The 22,711-nt window shown below is 35.2% G+C and overlaps 1 protein-coding gene across 1 annotated transcript in view; it reads right to left on the reverse strand.

Moving 5' to 3' along the window:
• Positions 1–19,077, reverse strand: part of TERB1 (telomere repeat binding bouquet formation protein 1) — a 32,648-nt gene extending 13,571 nt beyond the window's left edge. The window contains exons 1-11 of the mRNA XM_069552399.1: positions 19,047–19,077; positions 14,028–14,156; positions 12,163–12,294; positions 10,955–11,015; positions 10,748–10,863; positions 10,524–10,646; positions 5,954–6,106; positions 4,443–4,574; positions 3,223–3,348; positions 1,439–1,596; positions 12–361 (exon numbers count right to left, since the gene is read on the reverse strand). Coding sequence (XP_069408500.1) covers positions 12–361; positions 1,439–1,596; positions 3,223–3,348; positions 4,443–4,574; positions 5,954–6,106; positions 10,524–10,646; positions 10,748–10,863; positions 10,955–11,015; positions 12,163–12,294; positions 14,028–14,156; positions 19,047–19,077 — 1,511 coding nt within the window. The remainder of the gene's footprint in view (positions 1–11; positions 362–1,438; positions 1,597–3,222; positions 3,349–4,442; positions 4,575–5,953; positions 6,107–10,523; positions 10,647–10,747; positions 10,864–10,954; positions 11,016–12,162; positions 12,295–14,027; positions 14,157–19,046) is intronic.
• Positions 19,078–22,711: the final 3,634 nt, after the last annotated feature.

The raw sequence follows: 22,711 nt of genomic DNA on the forward strand, positions 1-22,711 counted from the left end.
TTAAATTATACCTTGACTGAGAAACAAAGTTCTTTTTTTCAGAAGTTGTTTCTTCACATAGGTTTTGTTTGCAGCTTGAATTGGCTGTACATAAAGTCTTATTTTGCCCACTCTCCCTATAACAAGCATTAACTGGATTTGCACTTCTTAACTCCATCTTCACTTGATCATCATTTGTACATGCTTTGGACATGACTTTATGGGACTTAGAGGCATGTAGCTTTCTAGCCTGGCTTTTATCTTTATCCTCTGCTTTGGGAACACCACCGCCGCTATCTGCATGTAAGTGTTTCAGTGTATCTTGAATATTTATGTTCACAGATGAAATATTATTCTTATAATTCTCTCCTTGTATATTTTCCTATAATATAAAAATAAGTAAATAATTTCAAAATAATCATTTGTTTTATAATCCAAATTACACTCCCTTTAAATAATGCATAAAAGGTTTATGATTGTCAATAGAATATACATTATAAAAGATGAAGTTTACATTAGGGAGAAAGAATATTTATTAAATGATTTGGGGACATTTGGGTAGTCAGATGGGAACAATTTACACAAAAATAAAGTCAAAATAAATCATGTATGAATAGATTCAAGCAGTTCAAGCAGTTCAAACACCTGTTGTTCAAGGGTCAACTATTACTTCTCCATTCTTTCTCTTTCTCAAACCCTTACTATCTAAATGATAGATCTCGTGACTCTATCCTCCATGTCTCTTATTTTTTCAGTCATTACCTCCACTTTTTAAAATATTTATTTTAAGCTGCTTTACAGTTGTGGCACCAAGGCTTCTCTGTAGTTGTAGAGACCAAGGTTCTGGAGGGCCTGGGCTCTGCAGTCTGCAGCACGAAGGCTCTCTAGTTGTGAAGGCCAGGCTTAATGCCCCCATGGAATATGGGATCTTAATTCCCTGACCAGGAAATGAATCTGCATCCATTGTATTAGAAGGCGGACTCTTAACCACTGGACCACCAGGGAAGTCCTTATTTCCACTTTTTAAAAATATTTTTTTTCTGTGTTCAAGGATGATTCCTCACGTATTACTGCTGCTGCTAAGTCACTTCAGTCGTGTCCAACTTTGTGAGACCCCAGAGATGGCAGCCCACCAGGCTCTGCCGTCCCTGGGATTCTCCAGGCAAGAACACTGGAGTGGGTTACCATTTCCTTCTCCAATGCATGAAAGTGAAAAGTGAAACTGAAGTCGCTCAGTCGTGTCCAACTCTTAGCCACCCCATGGACTGCAGCCCACCAAGCTCCTCCATCCATGGGATTTTCCAGGCAAGAGTACTGGAGTGGGGTGCCATTGTGAATTTTAAATTTAAAACCATAAAAATAAAAAGTAAATTTGTAAGAAAAATACTTTACCCTCCAACCTCTATTATTAAAAAAATTTTGAAAAAAGTTCTGTATTATTTGAAACAAAAAAGCCAACCTCATTTCCTTTTGTTTCAAGTTCTTCTATTCTGTGTAAAATTTCCTTTGCTTTCTTCCAGTAATCTTCAAGATTCTTCTCTTTCATATTTATGTCCTTTAAATGCTCTTCATTTTTATCAAAAGAATATTCTCCTAGACTTAGAGATAACTTCTCACCTTTGTAATATGGAAAAAAAATAGTGAGTTTATCCATTACTAGAAATGCTATTTGAACACTTTAAATAAGGACAAACTCATACCCCACAACCCCTTCTCTAAATTTTGCACATCCAAAGCATCTTAACTTGCCTAATTGGTACTGAAAATAAGTGGAAAGAAAGTGCTTGGCAGAAGTTGAGGACCCGAAGAGTCATAAAATAGACTTTACTTTTCAGAATTATAGGGAAAAAATAGCATGAAAACATGTTATACCAGGCATACAAACATGCTCAAGTTTATGGCTACTGGTTTTAAAGTATTTTTTTAACACTGTTTCCACAACTGTGGATTATAGTTTCCTTCCTATAATTTAAAAATTTTTTACGTATTATGGCTGCAATTTTTCTTTCAAAAGACCAAACTCCTTTTCATGGCTATTTCCTCTATGCTCCAGCCATCAATTCTTAGATGCACCAGGTTCTCTCCTCTCACGGGACCTTTATGCCTCACTGTTGCTTATGGTTGAGACACTGGACCAAGACAAACTCCCTTCTTTTCACCCAATTAACTCTATATTCAGATCTCAGGTGAAGAATCACTTCCTCTCAAAGCCTGTTCTGCTCTCAGTCTAGGTCACCGTCCTTTATTACAGGTTAGGATTTGTGCTCCATCCACTCTTAACCTTTGCATTAATTTATAATAATATATTTATTTACTTCCTATTACTCTAGTTAAACTAAGTTCTAAGAGCACATAGACTGCTGTATCTTATCACTGTCTCCCTAAAGCCTAGCACTGCTGCTGCTGCTGCTAAGTCGCTTCAGTCGTGTCCGACTCTGTGCGACCCCAGAGATGGCAGCCCACCAGGCTCCCCTGTCCCTGGGATTCTCCAGGCAAGAACACTGGAGTGGACTGCCATTTCCTTCTCCAATGCATTAAAGTGAAAAGTGAAAGTGAAGTCGCTCAGTCGTGTCCGACCCTCAGCGACCCAATCGACTGCAGCCTTCCAGGCTCCTCTATCCATGGGATTTTCCAGGCAAGAGTACTGGAGTGGGGTGCCATTGCCTTCTCGTGTCCGACTCCTTACGACCCCATGGACTGTAGCCTACCAGGCTCCTCCATCCATGGGATTTTCCAGGCAAGAATACTGGAGTAGGTTGCCATTTCCTTCTCCAGGGGATCTTCCCCACCCAGGGATTGAAACGGGTCTCCCGCACTGTAGGCAGAAGCTTTACTGTCTGAGCCACCAGGGAAGTCCAAGCCTAGCACAGTGCCTGGCAAATAAGAAGCATTCAAATATTTTTTAAATAAATAAATAAATGAACATACTTTATGATTTAATCCTAAGTCACCTGTAAGCCCTCAGATTTAAGTCCTACAACTAAATCTGTCCACAGTGCATTAAATAAGTGAATTATCTATACTGTTGCTCCCTTCCATAGAAGTTTTTATATGCTGTAATACTCTAGCTGTCATGTCAAAATTATATAAGCTACTTTTCAAATGTAAGAGGCTGGGAGCTAAAGGGGCTTGGTTCATCAAAGTAAATTCAAAAGTAAAAAGCAAATTCATCAAAGTAAATTTGAAAGTAAATTCTCTTTCAAAAACTTTGGTAGGTATTTTTTTAAGTAATAGTAAACTTACTAATTTTTTTGCAGTTGTGAAGCACGAAAGTGGCAGCTTTGTTTAGTTCCTCACTCTGAGATTCAGTTAAGGCTTGTATCATGAGTGGAAGGCCATTGTTTTTAAAAAAGTCATACTGATTTTCCTCTGGAAAACACATCAAAAATTAAAGTAGAAAATAGTTATTTCATCTTTTTTTTGGCCGTACCATGGGGCTTACGAGATCCTGGTTCCCCAACCAGAGATCAAACTGATAGTGAAAGTGCCAAGTCCTAACCACTGGACCATCATGGAATTCTGAGAGTTATTTTATCTTAAACTATATGCATGAGGTCATAGTTCTTTCTTGTGATAATTATCACCATAGTTCAAATTTTAAAATACAGAAAAACAAAGTTTCAAAAGTATTTTCAATTTAGAAAATAATCTACTTACATAAGATACCTACGTCTCCTAAGTGATAATCTGTGAAATACAGCCACAGAGTAGTGTCATAAGAGTAAATGAACTGTCCTCACTTGGTTTAAAAAAAGGTTTAGTTGCCAATTATACCGCAATTAAAAAATAAAAGTTAATAATTTTAAAGGTACCGTAAACCCTAAATTATATACAGGTGAAGAGAAAGTATAGAGAAATAAATGAATGGAGAAAATAGAAAATGAGGGAAGAGAGAGCAGAAGAAGCAAGAAAGCACAAAGAAAGGCAAGTGGAAATGTGAGAGGAGGAGAGAGAGAAAAGTGAAGAAGGTTGGAAAGGAGGCAAGTGAAATGGCAGGAAACTGGAGACGGAAAAAATGAAAGGGGAAAAGAAAAAATAGGAGAGAATGATAAATAGAGAAAGAAAGATAGAACTTTTGAAGGTTTTCAACAAGGGAAAACAGGATCATATCTATGCAGCAATGTGAGGAGTAGAATGAAAAAAACAGAGACAGAAGGAAGAGGACACAAGGAGGACTCTCTTGCAAAAACACTGATGAAAGATGTTGAGGGGCTGAGGGCTTAAATTAGGAAAGTAGCACTGGAATTGAGCAGAAAATGATAAGCAAGGATAAACAGATGTATTAATAGAACCACAGGTCTTAGTGACTGACTGAATACCATGGATGAAGAAGGATGAGGAGCAATGAATGACTGGCTAGGGGACTAGGAGAAAGGCAACAGTACTTTTAAGCTGGGGAGGAAATAACAGTATATTTCTACTCTACTGTTTTAATAAACATGCTAAATAAATCCAGTACTTACCACAATCCTCTGTACAATGACCAAGAGTAAGTATGACACTAAATTTTTCTCCTGAATCCAGACTGTCAAGAAGCAGCAATGCCAGAAGTTTTGAAACAATGTGGTACTTGGATAATACAACACCAAAAGTAGCTTAAAAAGGGGGAAAAAAGAACAAGCACAAACTTACAGCTTATCCCTACCTATATATATAGTATTTTCCAGATATTTACATATACTATTTTTCAGATCTTATCCTGGGAGAATGATATTATATATCTACATAGTATCTAAAATTCACATCTCATATAACATGCAATATATAACTATAAACAAATGCATTATAATAAGGTGGAAGCTTATAAAGCCCTCAATAATTCCTCTTCCCATACTAAAGACATTATACTAAAGCAAATTTTTTGAAGAATGCTTTCTACTAAGTTGTCCTGTAGAGTGTTGTGAATATGAAATAATACTACTATCTTCCCTAAAAGCTGCTTACTCTCATCTTACATACCTTGTCTTATCTAGACTGACAGTATAGACCTTCCCATGTAATCAATTTTTGCCTGTCACTGAAATACACTTCTAACTGGTCATGGTTCTATTGATGTTAATGATGCAGTGAGGCATGCTTGAATCTATACTGAGATGTGAAAAATTCAAGAAGTCTATCATTTTAAACTACACTTCTTATGGTTTTTTTTTTTTTCAGATTTTAAAAACAGAGTTCAGAGTCCAACAGTCCTGATAGCAACAAAAAGGTTGTGAATTCCTCAGAGGACTATTGTCGTAATCATTTTTTTAATCTCTAGAGCTTACATAGAGCCTAGCACATAACTGAATTTTTAAAAAATGATCTACCATTTTTTTTCAGTTATTTATGAATCTCAAGAACTGCTTATTACAAAGATTTGTGGACTATCATTCTTCAGTATTTGTACATGTGAGAAGCAGCCATGAGTTCTAGTCTGATTCGGCCACTCACTGGTTATGGTAGGATAAGTCCAACTCATACTTACCAGATAGAGGCATACCTTAATTCTTTATGTCATTTTTTAAAATCTATAGTCATGAGTTCTAGTCTGGTTCAGCCACTCACTAGTTGTGGTAGGATAAGTCCCTCTCATACTTATTGGATAGAGGCATACCTTAATTCTTTATCTCATTTTTAAAAATCTATAAATTGGACTTTCCATTCCCTATGTCTCCAAAATGTCCCTTGATTTCTCATCTAATCTTTTTCATTTAATGCTGCTTTTTAAGTGAAACAAAGATTTAGGACTGGTAGACTCTTCTCTTGATTCTATCATCAAACCTGAAATCAGAAGACCTAGATTTGAATCCTTAAGGACATGATAACCTCCATGAGAAAATAAGGAGTTGGACTAGATAATTTCTAAGTCTCTCTCCCACTTCTGAGAAACTAGAAGTCCAATCCTTATTTGTGTTCAATCTACCATTTCAACACTCACCATGCCGAATTCAAACAAAATGCAACTATGGAAAAATTACTAAGCATTTTCACTCACGATTATCAGCAATGCATGCATCCACTGTCTTTGTCACCACCACTGCAAGTTTAGCACTGAAAGGAGTCTTGTGTGAATCAGATTCCAGTTGCACAAGAACTTGAGACAATACATCCAGTCCACCGACAGATATAAAGTATTTCTGAACATAAGCTTAAGGAATAAAGTAGCAGAACTATTAATACTTCAAATAAGACAAGTATATGGTTTCATTAAATTAATTTGTGCTAAATATAACATTAACTTGACTTTAAAAAATACTTACTAAAAAAAATAAATAAAATAAAAAATACTTACTAAAAATCCCAAATTAAAGAATGAAAAATCTAATCCTTACCTGTGCATATACATAATCACAAGATTGATTCTATTTACTTATATAAGAAACTGATTTCAACATATGAGTTAGTTTAGTACAGTACTTCTTTCCTGTATGTTAGGCATCTCATTTCATTGATCACAAACTGGTAAATTTTGCAAGAATGATATTAAACTCAAGTCCTACAAGAGCTATAGATTCATTCATTTAGCTTGGTATTACAACCAGCAAGCTGTCTATTTTCTGAATTCCAAAATAACTCATTCTTCAGATTGGCTAAATCAACAAAAAACAAAGTAATTTAACTGTTTCAAAAAAAACCCCACATATTTCATCCATCTTATTTAAGTAAGCCTAATTCTTTTACTTCTTAGATCATAAAAGTATAACATATTACTGAGAGTCATAACAACTATTCCAAGCAAAGATTCGATGACAGATACATTTTTTTAAAAGCCTTCAGTCTTTTGTTCCCCTGTTGAAAATGATTCTGATGGGAAAGTACTCCATGGGTCTATGTATTCAGTAGTCTCTATAGCCCCTATCCCAGCAGGGGACATATAATCAGTGGATATAGGAGCTAATGATTATAATTCTGTGATAAACCTTCTTCCCAGTCTACCCTAGAACCACAAATTGAGCCAGGATGATTTAAACACAAAAAGTACTTTTTATATTAAAATTGTTTAATAAAACACAAAGCTATTAATCTAAAAACAATCATGTTCAAAAATTTCTCTATCTGGGAACAGACTGTTAGGAAATGTTATTTAAGGATATGTAAACATTTTCAGTTTCTCCAGTTTCCCTGTGGCTTAGATAGTAAAGAATCCGCCTACAGTGTGGAAGACCGGGGTTCTATCCCTGAGTCAGGAAGATCTCCTCGAAAAGGAAATGGCAACCCACTCCAGTATTCTTGCCTGGAAAATTCCATGGACAGAGAAGCCTGGTAGGCTATAATCCTGCAAAGAGTCAGATACGACTGGTGGCACAAAGAGTCGGACATGGTTGACAAACTTTTATTCATTTATTCAAACATTTTCAGTATTACAGGGACTCCAAAATAGGTTTTACTAAAAAGTATTTTCAATTATATTCTATGTAATGAAAAATTGGACTTATAAGCAGAACATCCTAGTCTACACTTGTACAGAGTATTTAAAATTTTGTTTAGTCACTAAGTCGTGTCCAACTCTTTGCGACCCCAGACTGCAGCATGCCATGCTTCCCTGTCCTTCACTATCTCCCAGAGTTTGCTCAAACTCATGTCTATTGAGTTGATGATGCCTCTAATCTATTTCATACCAATCCACTGAGAGTAATAGGTCCTATATGTATCATTCATTTAAGCTGGTATTTAAAGAAAGAGGAAATGTCAAAGCATCATGGAAAATAGGTTTCAATTTTTGAAATTATATAGAGATATGTTCCTTTGCATGTGAGCATGTGAAAGACAACTATTTGCTTTAAATATCTGAATATAGATATACCACTAGCAACGTGTGAGAAAGTTCTAGTTGTTCCACAACCTCAATATTTAATGTCACTAGCCTTTTTACTTTTAGTCATGCTAGTGAGTGTATAGTGATGCCTTCTTGGGGTTTTCCTGGGCACAAGTTCTTTATCAGATGTACATTTCACAAATATTTTCTCCCAGTCAATGGCTTGCCTTTTCACCTTAACAGGAACTTTTGAAAAATTAAACATTTTGATTTCAGTGAACTCCAAATGATAATTTTTTTCTTTGGTGGCTCATGTTTCTTGTGTCCTAAGAAATGTGTGTCTACTCCCAAATTATAAAGATTTGCTCCTGTTTCTGTCTAGAAATTTTAAGGTTTATTTCTTATATTGAGGTATATAGATCATTTAAAGCTAATTTTTGTAGATTGTGTTAATTTTGTATACCAGCTTCCCTGGTGGCTCAGATGGTAAAGAATCTGCCTGCAATGCGGGAGACCCAGGTTCAATCTCCAAATTGGCAAGATTCCCTGGAGAAGGGAATGGCAACCCACTCCAGCATCCTTGCCTAGAGAATTCTATGGACAGAGGAGCCTGGCGGGCTACAGTCAATCGAGTTGCAAAGAATCAGACACGATTGAGCAACTAACACTTCACTTCATACTGTGTAAGGTAAGGGTTAATATTCATATTTCACAGATAGGTAAATACTTTTACCAGCATCATTTATTTAAAATACTACATTTTCCAACACAGAGTTACCATGGCATCTTTGTAGAAAATCAACCATATATGTATGTGTGTGTGTGTGTCTATTTTTAGGCTCTCCGTTTTGTTCCATTGATCTATACCTACACTTACACCAGTACTACACTGTTGATTACTGTATAGTACATACTGAAATCAGGTAACATAAATTCTACAATTTTGTCCTTTTTCAAATAAATTTTACTATCCTAGCCCCTTTGCATTTCCATGTAAATTTTAGAATCAACTTGTCAATTTCTATAGAAAAGCCTGCTAAGATTTTGATAGGGAATGCTATGAATTTAGAGACGAATTTGAGAAGTAACATTATGACAAAATTGAATCTTACAATCCATGAGTATGATATCTCTCCCATTAAGTTTTAATTTTTTTAAATCTCAGCAATGTTTTATAGTTTTCAGCATATAGATAGTCCACATATTTCACTAAATATATCCCTAGTATTTTGAGTTTTTTATATTATCATAAATGATAGTCACTTTAAGTTCTTAATTGTCTCCATATGACCTTGTATCCTGCAACTTTGCTAAAATCACTTATTAGTTTTGTAGCTTTTTGTAAGATTCTTACACAATCAGGTCACCTATGAATAAGTACTATATTTTCGTTTTCCTTTTCAGTCTCTATGCCTTTTATTTCATTTTCTTGCCTTATTGCACTGACTTGGATGTCCAATTAATTAGAGTGGCCATCCTTGTCTTCTTTCCAATCTTAGGGGAAAAGCATTAATTCGTTCACCATTTAAGTATATTAGCTATAATATTTTGTAGAGGCCCTTCACCACATTGAGAAAGTTCCCTTCTGTTCCTAGCTCACCAAAATCTTTTGTCATGAATGTATGTTAAATTACGTGAAAAGCTTTCCCTACATCTTTGAAGATCACATAGTTTTTCTTTTCTAGCCTATGAATACTGTGAATTTCCTAATGTTAAACTAACCTTGCATTCCTAAAATGGATGTCACCTAATCAGAATACATTATCCTTTCTATATTTTGCTGGATTGATTTGTTAATGTTTTGTTAAGGATGTTTACATCTAGATATATATAGGATATTGGCCTATAGTTTTCTCGTAATGCCTTTTTCAAGCTTTAGTATGGAAATAACACTGGCCTTAAAAGTTTGTTGGAAAGTGTTTCTTCTACTTCTACTTCTTGAAATAATTTATGTAGAACCCTTTTTCCTTAAATGTTTGGTAGAATTTACCGTTGAAGCCTTTATGACCTAGAATTTCTTCTGTGTTAAGGTTTTAAACTACAAATTCAATTTCCGTGTTAGATACTGAATACTCAGGTTATATATTTCTTGAGTGAGATTTTGTAGCTTGTCTTTCAAAGAATTTGTCCAGCTCATTTAAGTTATCTAATTTAGTGACATAAAGCTATATTCCTCATAATTTGGGCCTTCTCTCTATTTTGTGATTAGTCTGGTAAAGGATCCATTTTACTGATCTTTTCAAAGATCTAGTTTTTGGTTTAATTTATTTCTCTATTCTGTTCTTTTTATATTTCATTGATTGCTATCTTCTCTTTATTATTCCCTTTGTTATGCTTACATTGACTTTAACTTGTTTTATTATTTAGTTTCTTAGGTGGAAACTAATATAATTGATTTGGGACCTTTTTTCTTTCCTATGCAAGCCTTACTGCTATAAATTTCCATCTAAAAATATTGTGTTTTCATCATCATTAAGTTAAAAACATTTCTAATTTCCTTTGTAATTTTTTTGACTCATAGGTTTGTGTTTTTGTTTTGATGTGGGTTTTTAGTATTTTGTTGCTTAATTTCTAGATATTAGGGACTTTTCTAGATGTTTTATTTTTATTAATTTCTAATTTTTTCAGAGAACACTCTATGTGGGTTTTTATAGTTTTGCTATGTTTTTCTATGTATAAGATTTTAACTTATACAATAGTAAAATGCATCCAAAATGACCCAATTTACTGGAGTTCATTAATTAATTCAATAGGTTATGCTTTGAAATATATTTCTTCAAATAAAGCCTGGAGAATAATGAATACTTACTGTTATTTGCAAGAGTGAGTCCAATAAATGAGCAAATAGGGCGAATTATCTCAGCTTTCATACAATTTATCAGCCAGTCATTAGCATGCGTAAAAAGTGAGCTGCAAACCATTTGATTTTCATCTGAAAGGGATAAAGGCAATCATATTTTAGTATACTTGGAAAATATCAACTTTTTATTTGTTTTTAGTCTTTTTTTATATTTAAATATTTGAGATAATTACCATTTTGAGGATTGTTGACACAGACACACAGAGTACTACACACTGAAGACCACAACTGATAACTCTGTGAAGCACTTTCATCTGACAAATTCAACTCATATTTTGAAAGAACAGTCCTAATAGGTTAAAGGGTAAAGAAAGTAATTAATACATATGTGTTAAGGTATTAAGCTATGAATAATTAAAAGGAAACATGTATTTACTTACTTGAACAACTGTGACAGAACTGAAATACAACCTGTTTCTCTCACAAGTGTCTGTCCAGTCCCTTAAAAAAATTGCCATGTATTACATGAAAGATTTCTGTTTAGAAAATAATTTTGCACAAGTGGAAAACAACATTTAAGCAGTACTTTTAATAAATAACTTTCAGTCATTTTAAAGTATTATAAAGTATAATACAGAATTACAGTAGGTAAAAAATCTATAATCAAGATTATTATGGAAAATATATTACTTATGCTTAGAGAATGACAGTATTCAAATTTCCTCTAAAAATCACAAGACATTTATTTTGCATAGTTCTGTGTTATAGTACCAAAATATGCTCCAAAATGGAAAAAAATAATTTAAAATATTAAAAACTGAAAAAATAAAATCTAGAAGCATTTAAATGCATATAAAATTTCTAACAATTTGAAGATCTAAATAAAGCAACAAAAAAATAGCCTTTAGCCTGAGCAAGAGGTATACAGGAATACTCTATATACTATCTTTGCAACTTTTTGTGAAACTTTTTGTGAAAGATTATTCCAAAATAAAAACTAAAACAACAAAAGCAAAGTAAAACTTTAGCCAAGAGCTACATGAAATTTAAGGTCATTGCTGACTGATATAATGACCTTAAATATGATAACTGAATGGCCAATTCAATGGAAAATCAACCAAATTAATTCATTAAGTGGGGCTTCCCTGGTAGCTCAGCAATAAAGAATCTGCCTGCCAATGCAGGAGACGTGGGTTCAATCCCTGGGTCAGGAAGATCTCCTGGAGAAGGAAATGGCAACCCACTCCAGTATTCTTGCCTGGGAAATCCCCTGGACAGAGAAGCCTGGTGGGCTACAGTCCATGGGGTCACAAAAGAGTTGGACATGACTTAGTGTCAAAACAACAATTCATTAAATGCTTCTCTTTTCTTTTAATGCCATTCCTTTTCAATGCTAGTTAAATAATACAAATTACTTTACTATTTTTTAAATTAATAAATATCAAATAATTATTTGATATTGTCTTTAGACAATATTGTCTTTAGAGCCAGTAATTCTAAAAGTTAGTAAGGTTTTAAAAGGTTGGGAGGCAGTGGGGAAAAAATAATTTAAAAAAAAAAGGCACTGACTAGAATAAAAAGATTAATAATGTCTGTTCCAATTTATTATTTTTAAAAATATTTCTATAACATAAGAGAATGTACTCACTGTTATTTGAAACCAGAACCAAAATAACATAGACAGACATTCTTTTCAGATTTGTGTTTGAATCACTGTTAGATAAGAACCAAATTAAGTCTTCAAACAATTCTGAAGTACACAAAGTCTGCTGACAGTAAACTGAAACATGAAAATATAATTTTAATTTCTATGTATTAGCACAAACAAGTTTTAAAATATGCTAACAAAATATAAAATTGCCATTATGGATGGTTCTCAACCAAGTCTCATTTCACTGACATTCATCAGTCATATAAAAAATTCTGACAAATTTAATCTGCTTATTCAATTAACAGACCAAAGAAGCAGTATCTTAATCAGAAGTACTTGACCTAGTTCTAAAGCACGTATTGCAATCTCATAGAATTTTCAGTAACTACATTTCAAAATTAACCCTAACAAAAATATAAGATAAAACATGACCCCAAAATTTGAGGATAAGTAACAAAATGTAGCCAAAGAAAAATTTAAGAAAATTCAGAAACCTGTTTTAGAAAAGAGGGGTAAATGATAGTCATGCTATTTTTAAAGACTCTTCTAGATATAAAAATATCTTTCCAAAAAGCAAAAATGATACCTACCTGATAAGGAGGGGTTCTTTGGGGATAATCATGCAATAAGCAGAATTGTAAAAAATAATTTGAACACATATATCCAGTGTCTAGAACAGTTTTTAGACACTCTCAAAGGCAAAGACAATTTCTTATTTATCCCCAGTACCTACAGCATAACTTATTCTCAAAACAAGTGATGAAGTTAATGGATGAAAATATAAGAATATAAAGTTATTTGACAAATTGATGGTTTAGATTTAACTTCATTTCAGGTACACTACAGAAAAAATATTTTTGTCAGCCACACCCAAAACATGGAGAAGGAAATGGCAACCCATTCCAGTGTCCTTGCCTGGAGAATCCCATGGACAGAGGAGTTGGAAGGAAACGGTCAGTGGGGTCGCAGAGAGTCGGACACAACTGCGCGGCCAAGCACCCAAAACATCTTTATCTACATACAAGATGGTTGTGGGCTGCCTTAATATTCTGATTCATGTACCCGGATACACAGACAATGAACAGAATAGAAAAACTAGAGGTAGACTCACAAAGTGATAGTGGCTGCATCTCAAATCAATGTGAAAAAGGTCTACTTTACAATAAGAAGTGTTGGGATAGCTGGATTGCCACATAAAACTGGAACCATTCATCATCTCATACCCCAGGAAAATTCAAAAAGAATAAAACATGTGAAAGTAAAAAATAAAGTCACATAAGTACCAAAGGAAAATGTGTGTGGATTCCTCTATAACCTGGGAATATGGGAAAACTTCCTCTGATTCAAAATTCAGAAACAAGAAAGGAAAAGAATGATGAATTTATTTTTATAAAAACAAAAAAAACTTTTGTATGGCCAAAAAAAAAAGGATAAGCATAGTAAAAGACAAAGTTAAAAAAGATGTTTCCAACTAATGGCAAGAAAAAAATTGTGAAAGATTTCGAAATGGATGATAACAAGTACTGAACATCCTATCTAGCCTTCTTTCTAGATTATTTGTGCCTTTTACTGTCTTTGGGCTATTTCATAACTCTAGAAAACTGATAGTGACACAAGATATTCTTGTCCACAGAAATGCAAAACATTTTGACCAGTAGAATGCAACTGATCTTTGACCTGCAGACACTGACTAGTTATGTACCTATTCATAAAATTCAGCTTTCCCAAATGTCTACAGCACTGTTTTTTGCCATTACTTTTGAAGCAGCTATAAGATTTTACTGCTTCCCTCATTAGTTAAAAAGTTAAATAAAATCTTTGGCATGCATTAATTGGACAGTGAAATAGTTTTCATATTTTACCATTTTGTTCTGCAACAGCTCCTAATGTATATAAGGCTGCTTCTTTTACCATACTATGTTCACTTGACTTTGCAAGATTTTTTACAAACATCAAACCACCAATTTCCCGAAAATAAAGACCTGCATTACCTGTAAAATGTGCAGACAAAACAAAGAAGATTTAGTATAATTATTCTTTTAAGGACAATAAATCACATGAACATAGTAACATATAAAATAACTGAATAGAAGAGAAAGAACAATGCATATTTCATATGTCACAATACTAAAAAGAATCACAAAATTTCACTATCATATCTTACTATTTTGTTGGCAAATTGAATGAATAGTAACCAAAGCTTCCTTCTGTGAAAAAGCATTGTCCATTTGATACTTCAGACACTCCAATAATAAGTTCAGGTCAGTCTTCACTTCTAAAGAACAAAAATTTCATTATTTTAAATATTTCCTTTCAAAAACTAATCATTTAAGTTTCACCCTCAAAATACATATTTTTGTTTTTTAAATAATATGTATTATGTATTAATAATTATGTATTAAATAATATTTAATCTGTATTACTTTTAAAAAATCTAACAAGGAATAAAAATATGTAAAAGAAAGATGCTCCTTAAATAAAACAATTTGAAATGAGCTTCTTATAATTATTTTATTTCCCCCTCGCACAAAATATAGGAAAAGAAAATACAAGTATTATTCTCTTTAATTAAAGCTGCTGCTGCTGCTGCTGCTGCTGCTAAGTCACTTCAGTCGTGTCCGACTCTGTGCAACCCCATAGACAGCAGCCCACCAGGCTCCCCCGTCCCTGGGATTCTCCAGGCAAGAACACTGGAGTGGGTTGCCATTTCCTTCTCCAATGCATGAAAATGAAAAGTGAAAGTGAAGTCGCCCAGTCATGTCCAACTCTTAGCGACCCCATGGACTGCAGCCCACCAGGCTCCTCCATCCATGGGATTTTCCAGGCAGGAGTACTGGAGTGGGGTGCCATTGCCTTCTACTTTGGTTTAAATATTTATTTAGAATGAACTGAATGAAAGTGAAATACAGTATATTAGAATTGGTGGGATGTACTAATTGCCTGGTGGGCCAGTAGTTAAGACTCAGCACTTTCAGTGCCAGGGCCTGGGTTTGATCCCTGGTTGGGGAACTAAGATCCCACAAGCCATGAAGCATACACACCTCCAAAAAAAAAAAAAAAAAGAACTTGTGGGATGCTACTAAACCAGTGTTTAGGAGAATGTGTAATGCTAAATGTCTACATTATAAAAAAAGAAAGCCACATATTAATGATCTCAGCTTCAACCTTAAAGAAACTAGCGAAAGGGTAAGGAATAAGCAGAAAGAAGGGAATCATAAAGATCTGAGCCGAACTACAGAGCTGGGTCTTCGAGGACATCAGTAAAACCAACAAACCCCTAGACAAACTGATCAGGAAAAAAAAGAGCAAAGATAAAAATTACCAATATCAGACTGAGACAGATACATCAACATAGATTCTAAAGATATTCAAAAGATAATAATGGTCATGTACAACTTCATACCTACAGATTCAACGACTTAGGTGAATGGATAAGTTGCTTCAAAGAAACAAATTACCAAAACTTGCCCAAGAAGAAATAAATATTATATATATATGAAACAGATTGAAATCATAGTTTAAAACCTTTCTATAAAGAAAACTCCAGGTTCAGATGGCTTCATCTGTAAATTCTTCCCAACATTTAAGGAAGAGTTAATGTCAATTCTACAAAAAGTTTTCCAAAAAGTTTCAAGAGAAATAATACCTTATAATTTATTTTAGGAAAGTATTATTTCCTCATTCTAACATTAAAACTAAGTCATTAGAAAGGAAAAAAGAAAACTACAGACCAATATCCCTCACAAACATACATGGAAAAAAGTCTAAACAATTTTAACAAGTTGAATTCAAAAATAAATTAAAATAATAATTCATCATGACCAAGTGAGTTTATCCCAGGAATGCAGGATTAGTTTATGATTTTAAAAATCAGTCAATATAATACAACAAACTAAAAGAGAATACATCATCTCAGTATACGCAAAAAAAGCATTTGATAAAATAAAATTTCATTTCTGATCTAAAAAAAAATTCAGCAAACTTGAAACAGAAAGGAACCTCCTCAACCTGATGAAGTATATCTACCAAAAACCCTACAGTAAATATCATACTTAGCAGAGAAAGAACTCATTCTTTCTCCCTAAGGAACAAGACAGAGATGTTTACCATTGTACTGGAGAAGCTAGCCAATGTCATTCTATTTAACATTCCATTTATCATTGCACTACTCCAGTACTCTTGCCTGGAAAATCCCATGGACGGAGGAGCCTGGTAGGCTGCAGTCCATGGGGTCGCTAAGAGTCAGACACGACTGAGCGACTTCACTTTCACGCATTGGAGAAGGAAATGGCAACCCACTCCAGTGTTCTTGCCTGGAGAATCCCAGGGACAGGGGAGCCTGGTGAGCTGCTGTCTCTGGGGTCGCAGAGTCAGACACGACTAAAGCGACTTAGCAGCATCAGAGAGTCTAGCCAGTGCCATCAGGTAAGAAAAAAGAAGAGGCATCCACATTGGGAAGGAAGTAATAAAACTATCAGTATTCACATATGACATGGCCTTCTATGTAGATAATCTGATGGAATCTACAAAATAGCTACCGAACTAACAAGTGAGTATAGTAAGGTTTCAGAATATCCACTAACATGCAAAAACCAGTAACATTTCTATATACCAGCAATAAATAATTGGAAATTGAAATTCAAAACCAATGCCAGTTAAAATGGCATAAGAAATATGAAACACTGGAAGTTCCCCGGTGGTACAGGGATTAAGACTCTGTGCTTGCATTGCAGGTGGTACAGGTTTGATCCCTGGTTAGGGAACTAGGATCCTGCACAAGGTGTGGCCAAAAAAGAGAAAAAGAAGTTTTACTGGCAAAAGATGTGAATTACATACACACTAAAAACTAAAAAATACTGTGAGGTATTAAAGAAGACTGAAATAAAGGAAGTGATACACCTTGTTCGTGGGTCAGAAGATTAAGTACTGTTAAGATGTCAGTTCTCCCCCAAATTGATCTAGAGATTCAGTACAATCCCAACAGGCTATTTTGGTACAAGTTGACAAGCTGATTTAAAAATTCATATGGAAATGCAAAGGACCTAGGATAGTCAAACAATTCTGAAAGAGAAGAGTAAGATGGAAGACTCAACTCTCTTTAATTTCAAGACTTAATACAAACCTACAGTAATCAAGAGTATAGTATGGCATCAACAGATAAACAGATAAATGAAACAGAATATAGTTCAAAAATAAACCCATACATACGAGTGGCTATTTTTTTTTTTTTTACAAAGGCAATGTAGAGAAGAAAGCATAGCCTTTTCAACAAATGGTGTTGGAACAACTGGATATTCATATTCAAAAAGACAATAAAACAAAACTTGAATCCATTATTCATACTGTATACAAAAACTAATTCAGAATAGATTGTAGTTCTAAATGTAAAATCTGAAACTATAAAAATATATTTGGCTGTGCCACATCTTAGTTGTGGCATGAAGGATCTCCCACCTTCTTCTGGAATGTGGAATCTTTTAGTTGGAGTATGAGGGGTCTTTTCAGTTGCAGCATGCAGGATCTTGTTAGTTGTGGCATGCAATGTCTTAGTTGTAACATGTAGAATCTAGTTCCCTAACCAGGGACAGAACCCAGGCCCCCTACAGTGGAACTGTGAAGTCTTAACCACTAGACCACCAGGTAAGTCCCTTCACAAATTCTCTAATCTCTGTACCTCTTATAAGATCCTTAACATTACAACCACCCTCTAGGAAATGAAAGGAAAGTGAAGTCGCTCAGTCGTGTTCGACTCTTTGCAACCCCATGGACTGTAGCCTACCAGGCTCCTCTGTCCATGGGATTTTCCAGGCAAGAGTACTGGAGTGGATTGCCATTTCCTTCTCCAGCGGATCTTCCCAACCCAAGGATGGAACCCAGGTCTCCTGCATTGTAGACAGACGCTTTACCGTCTGAGCCACCAGGAAAGTCCAACTGCCCTCTAGTTACTGCCATATAATCTTCAGATAAGCTCTGAAGAAGAGCAAGCTATTCATGGGAATCCCTCATGCCTCAACGGTAAAGAATCTGCCTGCAATGCAGGAGACGTGAGTTTGATCCCTGGGTCAGGAAGATCCTCTAGAGAAGCAAATGGCAACCCACTCTCTGTGGGAAATCCCACAGAGAAGCCTGGCAGGCTACAGTTCATGGGGTTGCAAAGAGTTGGACATGACTTAGCAACTAAACAACCACCACCAAGCTATTCATACTGTCTCCAAATTATTTCTCACCCAGACCTCAATATACTACAATCTGGCTGAAATCTATTAAGTTTACTATTAATAAAACAAATTAAGTCCAGTGGATACTTCAGTCATTATCTGTGACATTTAAGACTGAGCCTCTTGGGTATGAGGGTAATGAGAATGCCTTTCTCAAAGCATTGTCATAAGGCTAATTTCCAAAATACCACATTCCTGTCTCTTTACCTTTCTGAAATGTTTTTCTTAGTCTTTTTTGGGGGTGGTCCTCTTCCTCAGCCAAACCCTGATGTGATGGGGTCCATCAGGGAGTACTATTTCCCATCCTATTATATTTTAGTATTTCCTCTCTGGTTAACCTCCTCCACTTCCATGAACTAAATTTCCATTTTTCTGAAGATAGCTCTGAAATGTGCTGGTGGTCCTCTCAGGTTTCCACTGTTATTACATATACCTCCATTGAATCAGCTATCATATGGTATTCTAATTATCAGCATGCCATCTCCCATTAGAATGTCAGTTTCCTGAAGTCAGTGTGACTGGTACAGACTAGATGTTTAATAAATATTTATATAAATTACTGAATAATTCTTTCAATTCCTGGAGCCTGTCAGATAATCTGCAGTATATTCCACAAATAGACTAAAAAACAAATCCCAAATATATGATCCATAAATTTCTCACCTTGTATTTTCTTTGTGTCCTCACTTTCCATGCTTGTCTGCATTCTTTTCCCTTACATTTCATCTGTAAGATAAAGGTATTCTCTCAATTTAAATCTATTTTGAGATTTCCAGAAGTGCAGTATGCAAAGGAGTAGGAAAAGAACACGTGTACTCAGTAGTGTCCGACTCTGCAACCCCATGGACTGTAGCCCGCCAGGCTTCTCTGTCCATGGGATTTCCCAGGCAAGAATATTGGATTAGCTTGCCAATTCCTTCTCCAGTAGATCTTCCTGACCCAGGGATCAAACACACATCTCCTGAACTGGCAGGGTAGATTCTTCACCACTGAGCCACCAGGGAAGCCCCTGAAACTTACTAGATATTAGGTATACTTAAGTTCTCTGTGGCTCAGTTTCTTCATCTATAAAATAGAAATTTCCAACTTTATAGTTGTTACAAGAATTAAAATTGAAAACATACACAAATGTACCTCACATTCTTAAGTGCTACAGGCATTCAATAGGTTTTATTAAACAAACACATGAATTATTGATTGAATCTAACTGCTCTGTTCCTCCTTCCTTATTTCCTTTTCTGTAAATTTTCATCCCATCATTTCAGATTGGGCACCCCTCCATTAATCAGAGATTTAAAATACAAACACACACACACTCTTTAGATGTGCATTTCTCTTCACAAGCTTAGCTTAATACTAAAGTTTTTTTTCTAACAACTTCTGCTTACTTTCAAGCTTAAATCTTTGTTTATAATTCATTAGAAGAATTTTTAAAATAACTGGCAACCCTAATATGGCCTCTCACATTCTTTACTTTAAAATGCTAAATTGATTTTTTTAGAAAAATATATCAGAGTCCAGTCAACTTCTTAGAACAATAAATCAGGACTCAAAGAATTCAAAAATTCTTATTTAACCCAATACTATATAGTTAAAGGGAGACAATTATTCTATTGCTCATTCTTACTCTCAAAATTAAAATTCCCATCAAAAAATTTAATGATGAATATGCAAATCTTTTATAAAGTAATATACACATATTTACTGGGGGCTTCCCAGCTGGTGCTAGCAGTAAAGAATCTGCCTGCCAATCAGTTCAGTTCAGCTCAGTTGTGTCCAGTTCTTTGTGACCCCATGGACCCCATGCCTGCCAATGCAGGAGATGCAAGAGACATGGGTTTAATCCCTGGGTCAGGAAGACCACCTGGAAGAGGGCATTGGCAATCCACTGCAGTATTTTTGCCTGGAGAATCCCATGGAAAGGGGAGCCTCGCAGGCTACAGTCCACAAGGTCACACAGAGTCGGACGTGACTAAAGTGACTTATTACACATGCACACACGTTTACTAGTTTTGCCAGTTTTTTAACTTAAATATTCCATTAAAAAAGGAATGGGTAGGTATATCATAGTATATCCACCGGATAGGATATTGTTACAAGAATATTGACATTTACTTGAAATGTTTGATAACATGGAAAAATGCTTACGTTACAATATAATCAAAAAGAGCAAGACTCAAAATTTTATCTACAGTATGACCCCAATTATCTAGAGGCAAACATAAAATTAGATGGAAAACAGCAACATATTAACACTTGTTGTCTTTAGCTGGTAGTGTTTTATTTCACTGTTTTTCATTTTTCACAGGTTTTGTAATAGAAGCTTCTAATGTTCAGCAAGTCCAATGGTAGATCAGGCCCTGTATACCTCTATAAACCTTATAAATATTGTTATTTTTAGTCTTTACAGCAACACTGCAAGGGAGTTATAAGGATAGACGAGGAGAAAGTAACAATTTGTCCAAGTTCAAACAGCTAGTAAGTGACAGAGCTGAAATGAGAATCAATAAAACTGAGGTAAGGGCTACACTCTTATCCCCTGTTATTGTGTTTCCTACATATAATTTGGAGACATGTTATAAACAGACATACTATATATACATAAAAGTATACAGGAAAATTTTCATTCTTTTTTAAAGGCTGAATTGCCTATGAGCAAATGGGTTAAGATTTGGAAAAAGACTAGATTAAAAAACAATCTGTTGAAAACTTAGTCTATTCAGTGGGGAAGGAGAAGGTGGGATGAATTGAGAGTAACACTGAAACATATACTTTACCACGTGTAAAACAGAAAGCTAGTGGAAAGATGCTGTAAAGCACGGGGAGCTCAACCAGGTGCTCTGTGACAACCTAGAAGGGTGGGATGGAGTAGGGGTGAGAGGGAGGTTCAAAAGGGAGGACATATGTCTATTTATGGCTGATTCACGCTATTGTATGACAGAAACCAACACAGCATTGTAAAGTAATTATCTTCCAATTAAAAATACTCGTGCTAAAAAAATAGTCCATTGTATCATACATGGAGGTTTTTGCTTTGTGAGAGTTTAAGGACTAGTTCCTTCATTTTAATTAGTCAATCTGCTTTTTAATAAGATTTTCATCATTAAAGAGGGATATAACTTTTAAATTGAAACTGACAACATAAACTACCTTCTAGACCCCTGTCTTTTTTATACCATTTTTTAATAAATAGTTACACAGCAAAATAAGGTAAAGTTTGCCAAATATCTAGTAACATTAAAAACAAGTCATTATATTTGCTACATATTTAAAAACATCCACGGCAAAGGACAAGTTATAACTTTCAAGTGATTAATAATTATAAAATTAATTTTAAAGTATAAAATACAGTATATTCCCAAGAACAAAAGCACCTGCCCCAATAAAGCATATTGTTAAGTATTTTCAGAACTTAGTGTATAGATGCAAACTGTCATGAACAAGATTTCAAAATCATTTACTGCATTCTCACAAGAGGAAAAGAGGGATTCCTCCCCTGATCACCCCCCTCACCCCCCAGGTACCAGAAAGAAACTATCCTATTTACAGGTTTCACTCAATATTAATTCCCCAAAGTCAAATTAAAACTTAAGCAAGTAAAGGAGCTGAACATTATTTATTTATGTGGTCTAGAATATGTTAACATGAAAACCTTTTGGAAATCTACATAGCACCCCCAAAATATCAGAAAGATAAATGACATCATTCTGTGGATAAGGCTGGCAGGGGTGAAAATCCCACAATAAATGCCACCACTAAGTAGCTGACAGTGGGTTCCCAGCTTGGACTCATCCGCGTGGAAACATTCCTCTAAAGCAGGCGAGGCAGGGGAGAAAGGGCCAGAATACAAGTAACGTTAAACTTTCTCTTACAATAGTTTAGGTTGAGAAGTAACACTAGATCGGGTCCAGAAACAGGCTGCCAGTACCAGGAGCCATTTCACTACATCACCGGTCCACATCCACCCGCATCACCTCATCCCAGTTTCCAGAAGTAACTGATAGACGTCTTTCCCAAGAGGAAGGGCAAACTACACCCTGTTTCGTCAACTGGCGCTCCTTAACCCCCCATGGCGGAGAAGCCAATGGCACCCCACTCCAGTACTCTTGCCTGGAAAATCCCATGGACGGAGGAGCCTGGTAGGCTGCAGTCCATGGGGTCGCTAGGAGTCGGACACGACTGAGCGACTTCACTTTCACTTTTCACTTTCATTCACTGGAGAAGGAAATGGCAACCCACTCCAATGTTCTTGCCTGGAGAATCCCAGGGATGGGGGAGTCTGGTGAGCTGCCGTCTCTAGGGTCGCACAGAGTTGGACACGACTGAAG

Source organism: Ovis canadensis, chromosome 14 (genome assembly GCF_042477335.2).
Source record: "Ovis canadensis isolate MfBH-ARS-UI-01 breed Bighorn chromosome 14, ARS-UI_OviCan_v2, whole genome shotgun sequence".
Taxonomy (NCBI): domain Eukaryota; kingdom Metazoa; phylum Chordata; class Mammalia; order Artiodactyla; family Bovidae; genus Ovis; species Ovis canadensis.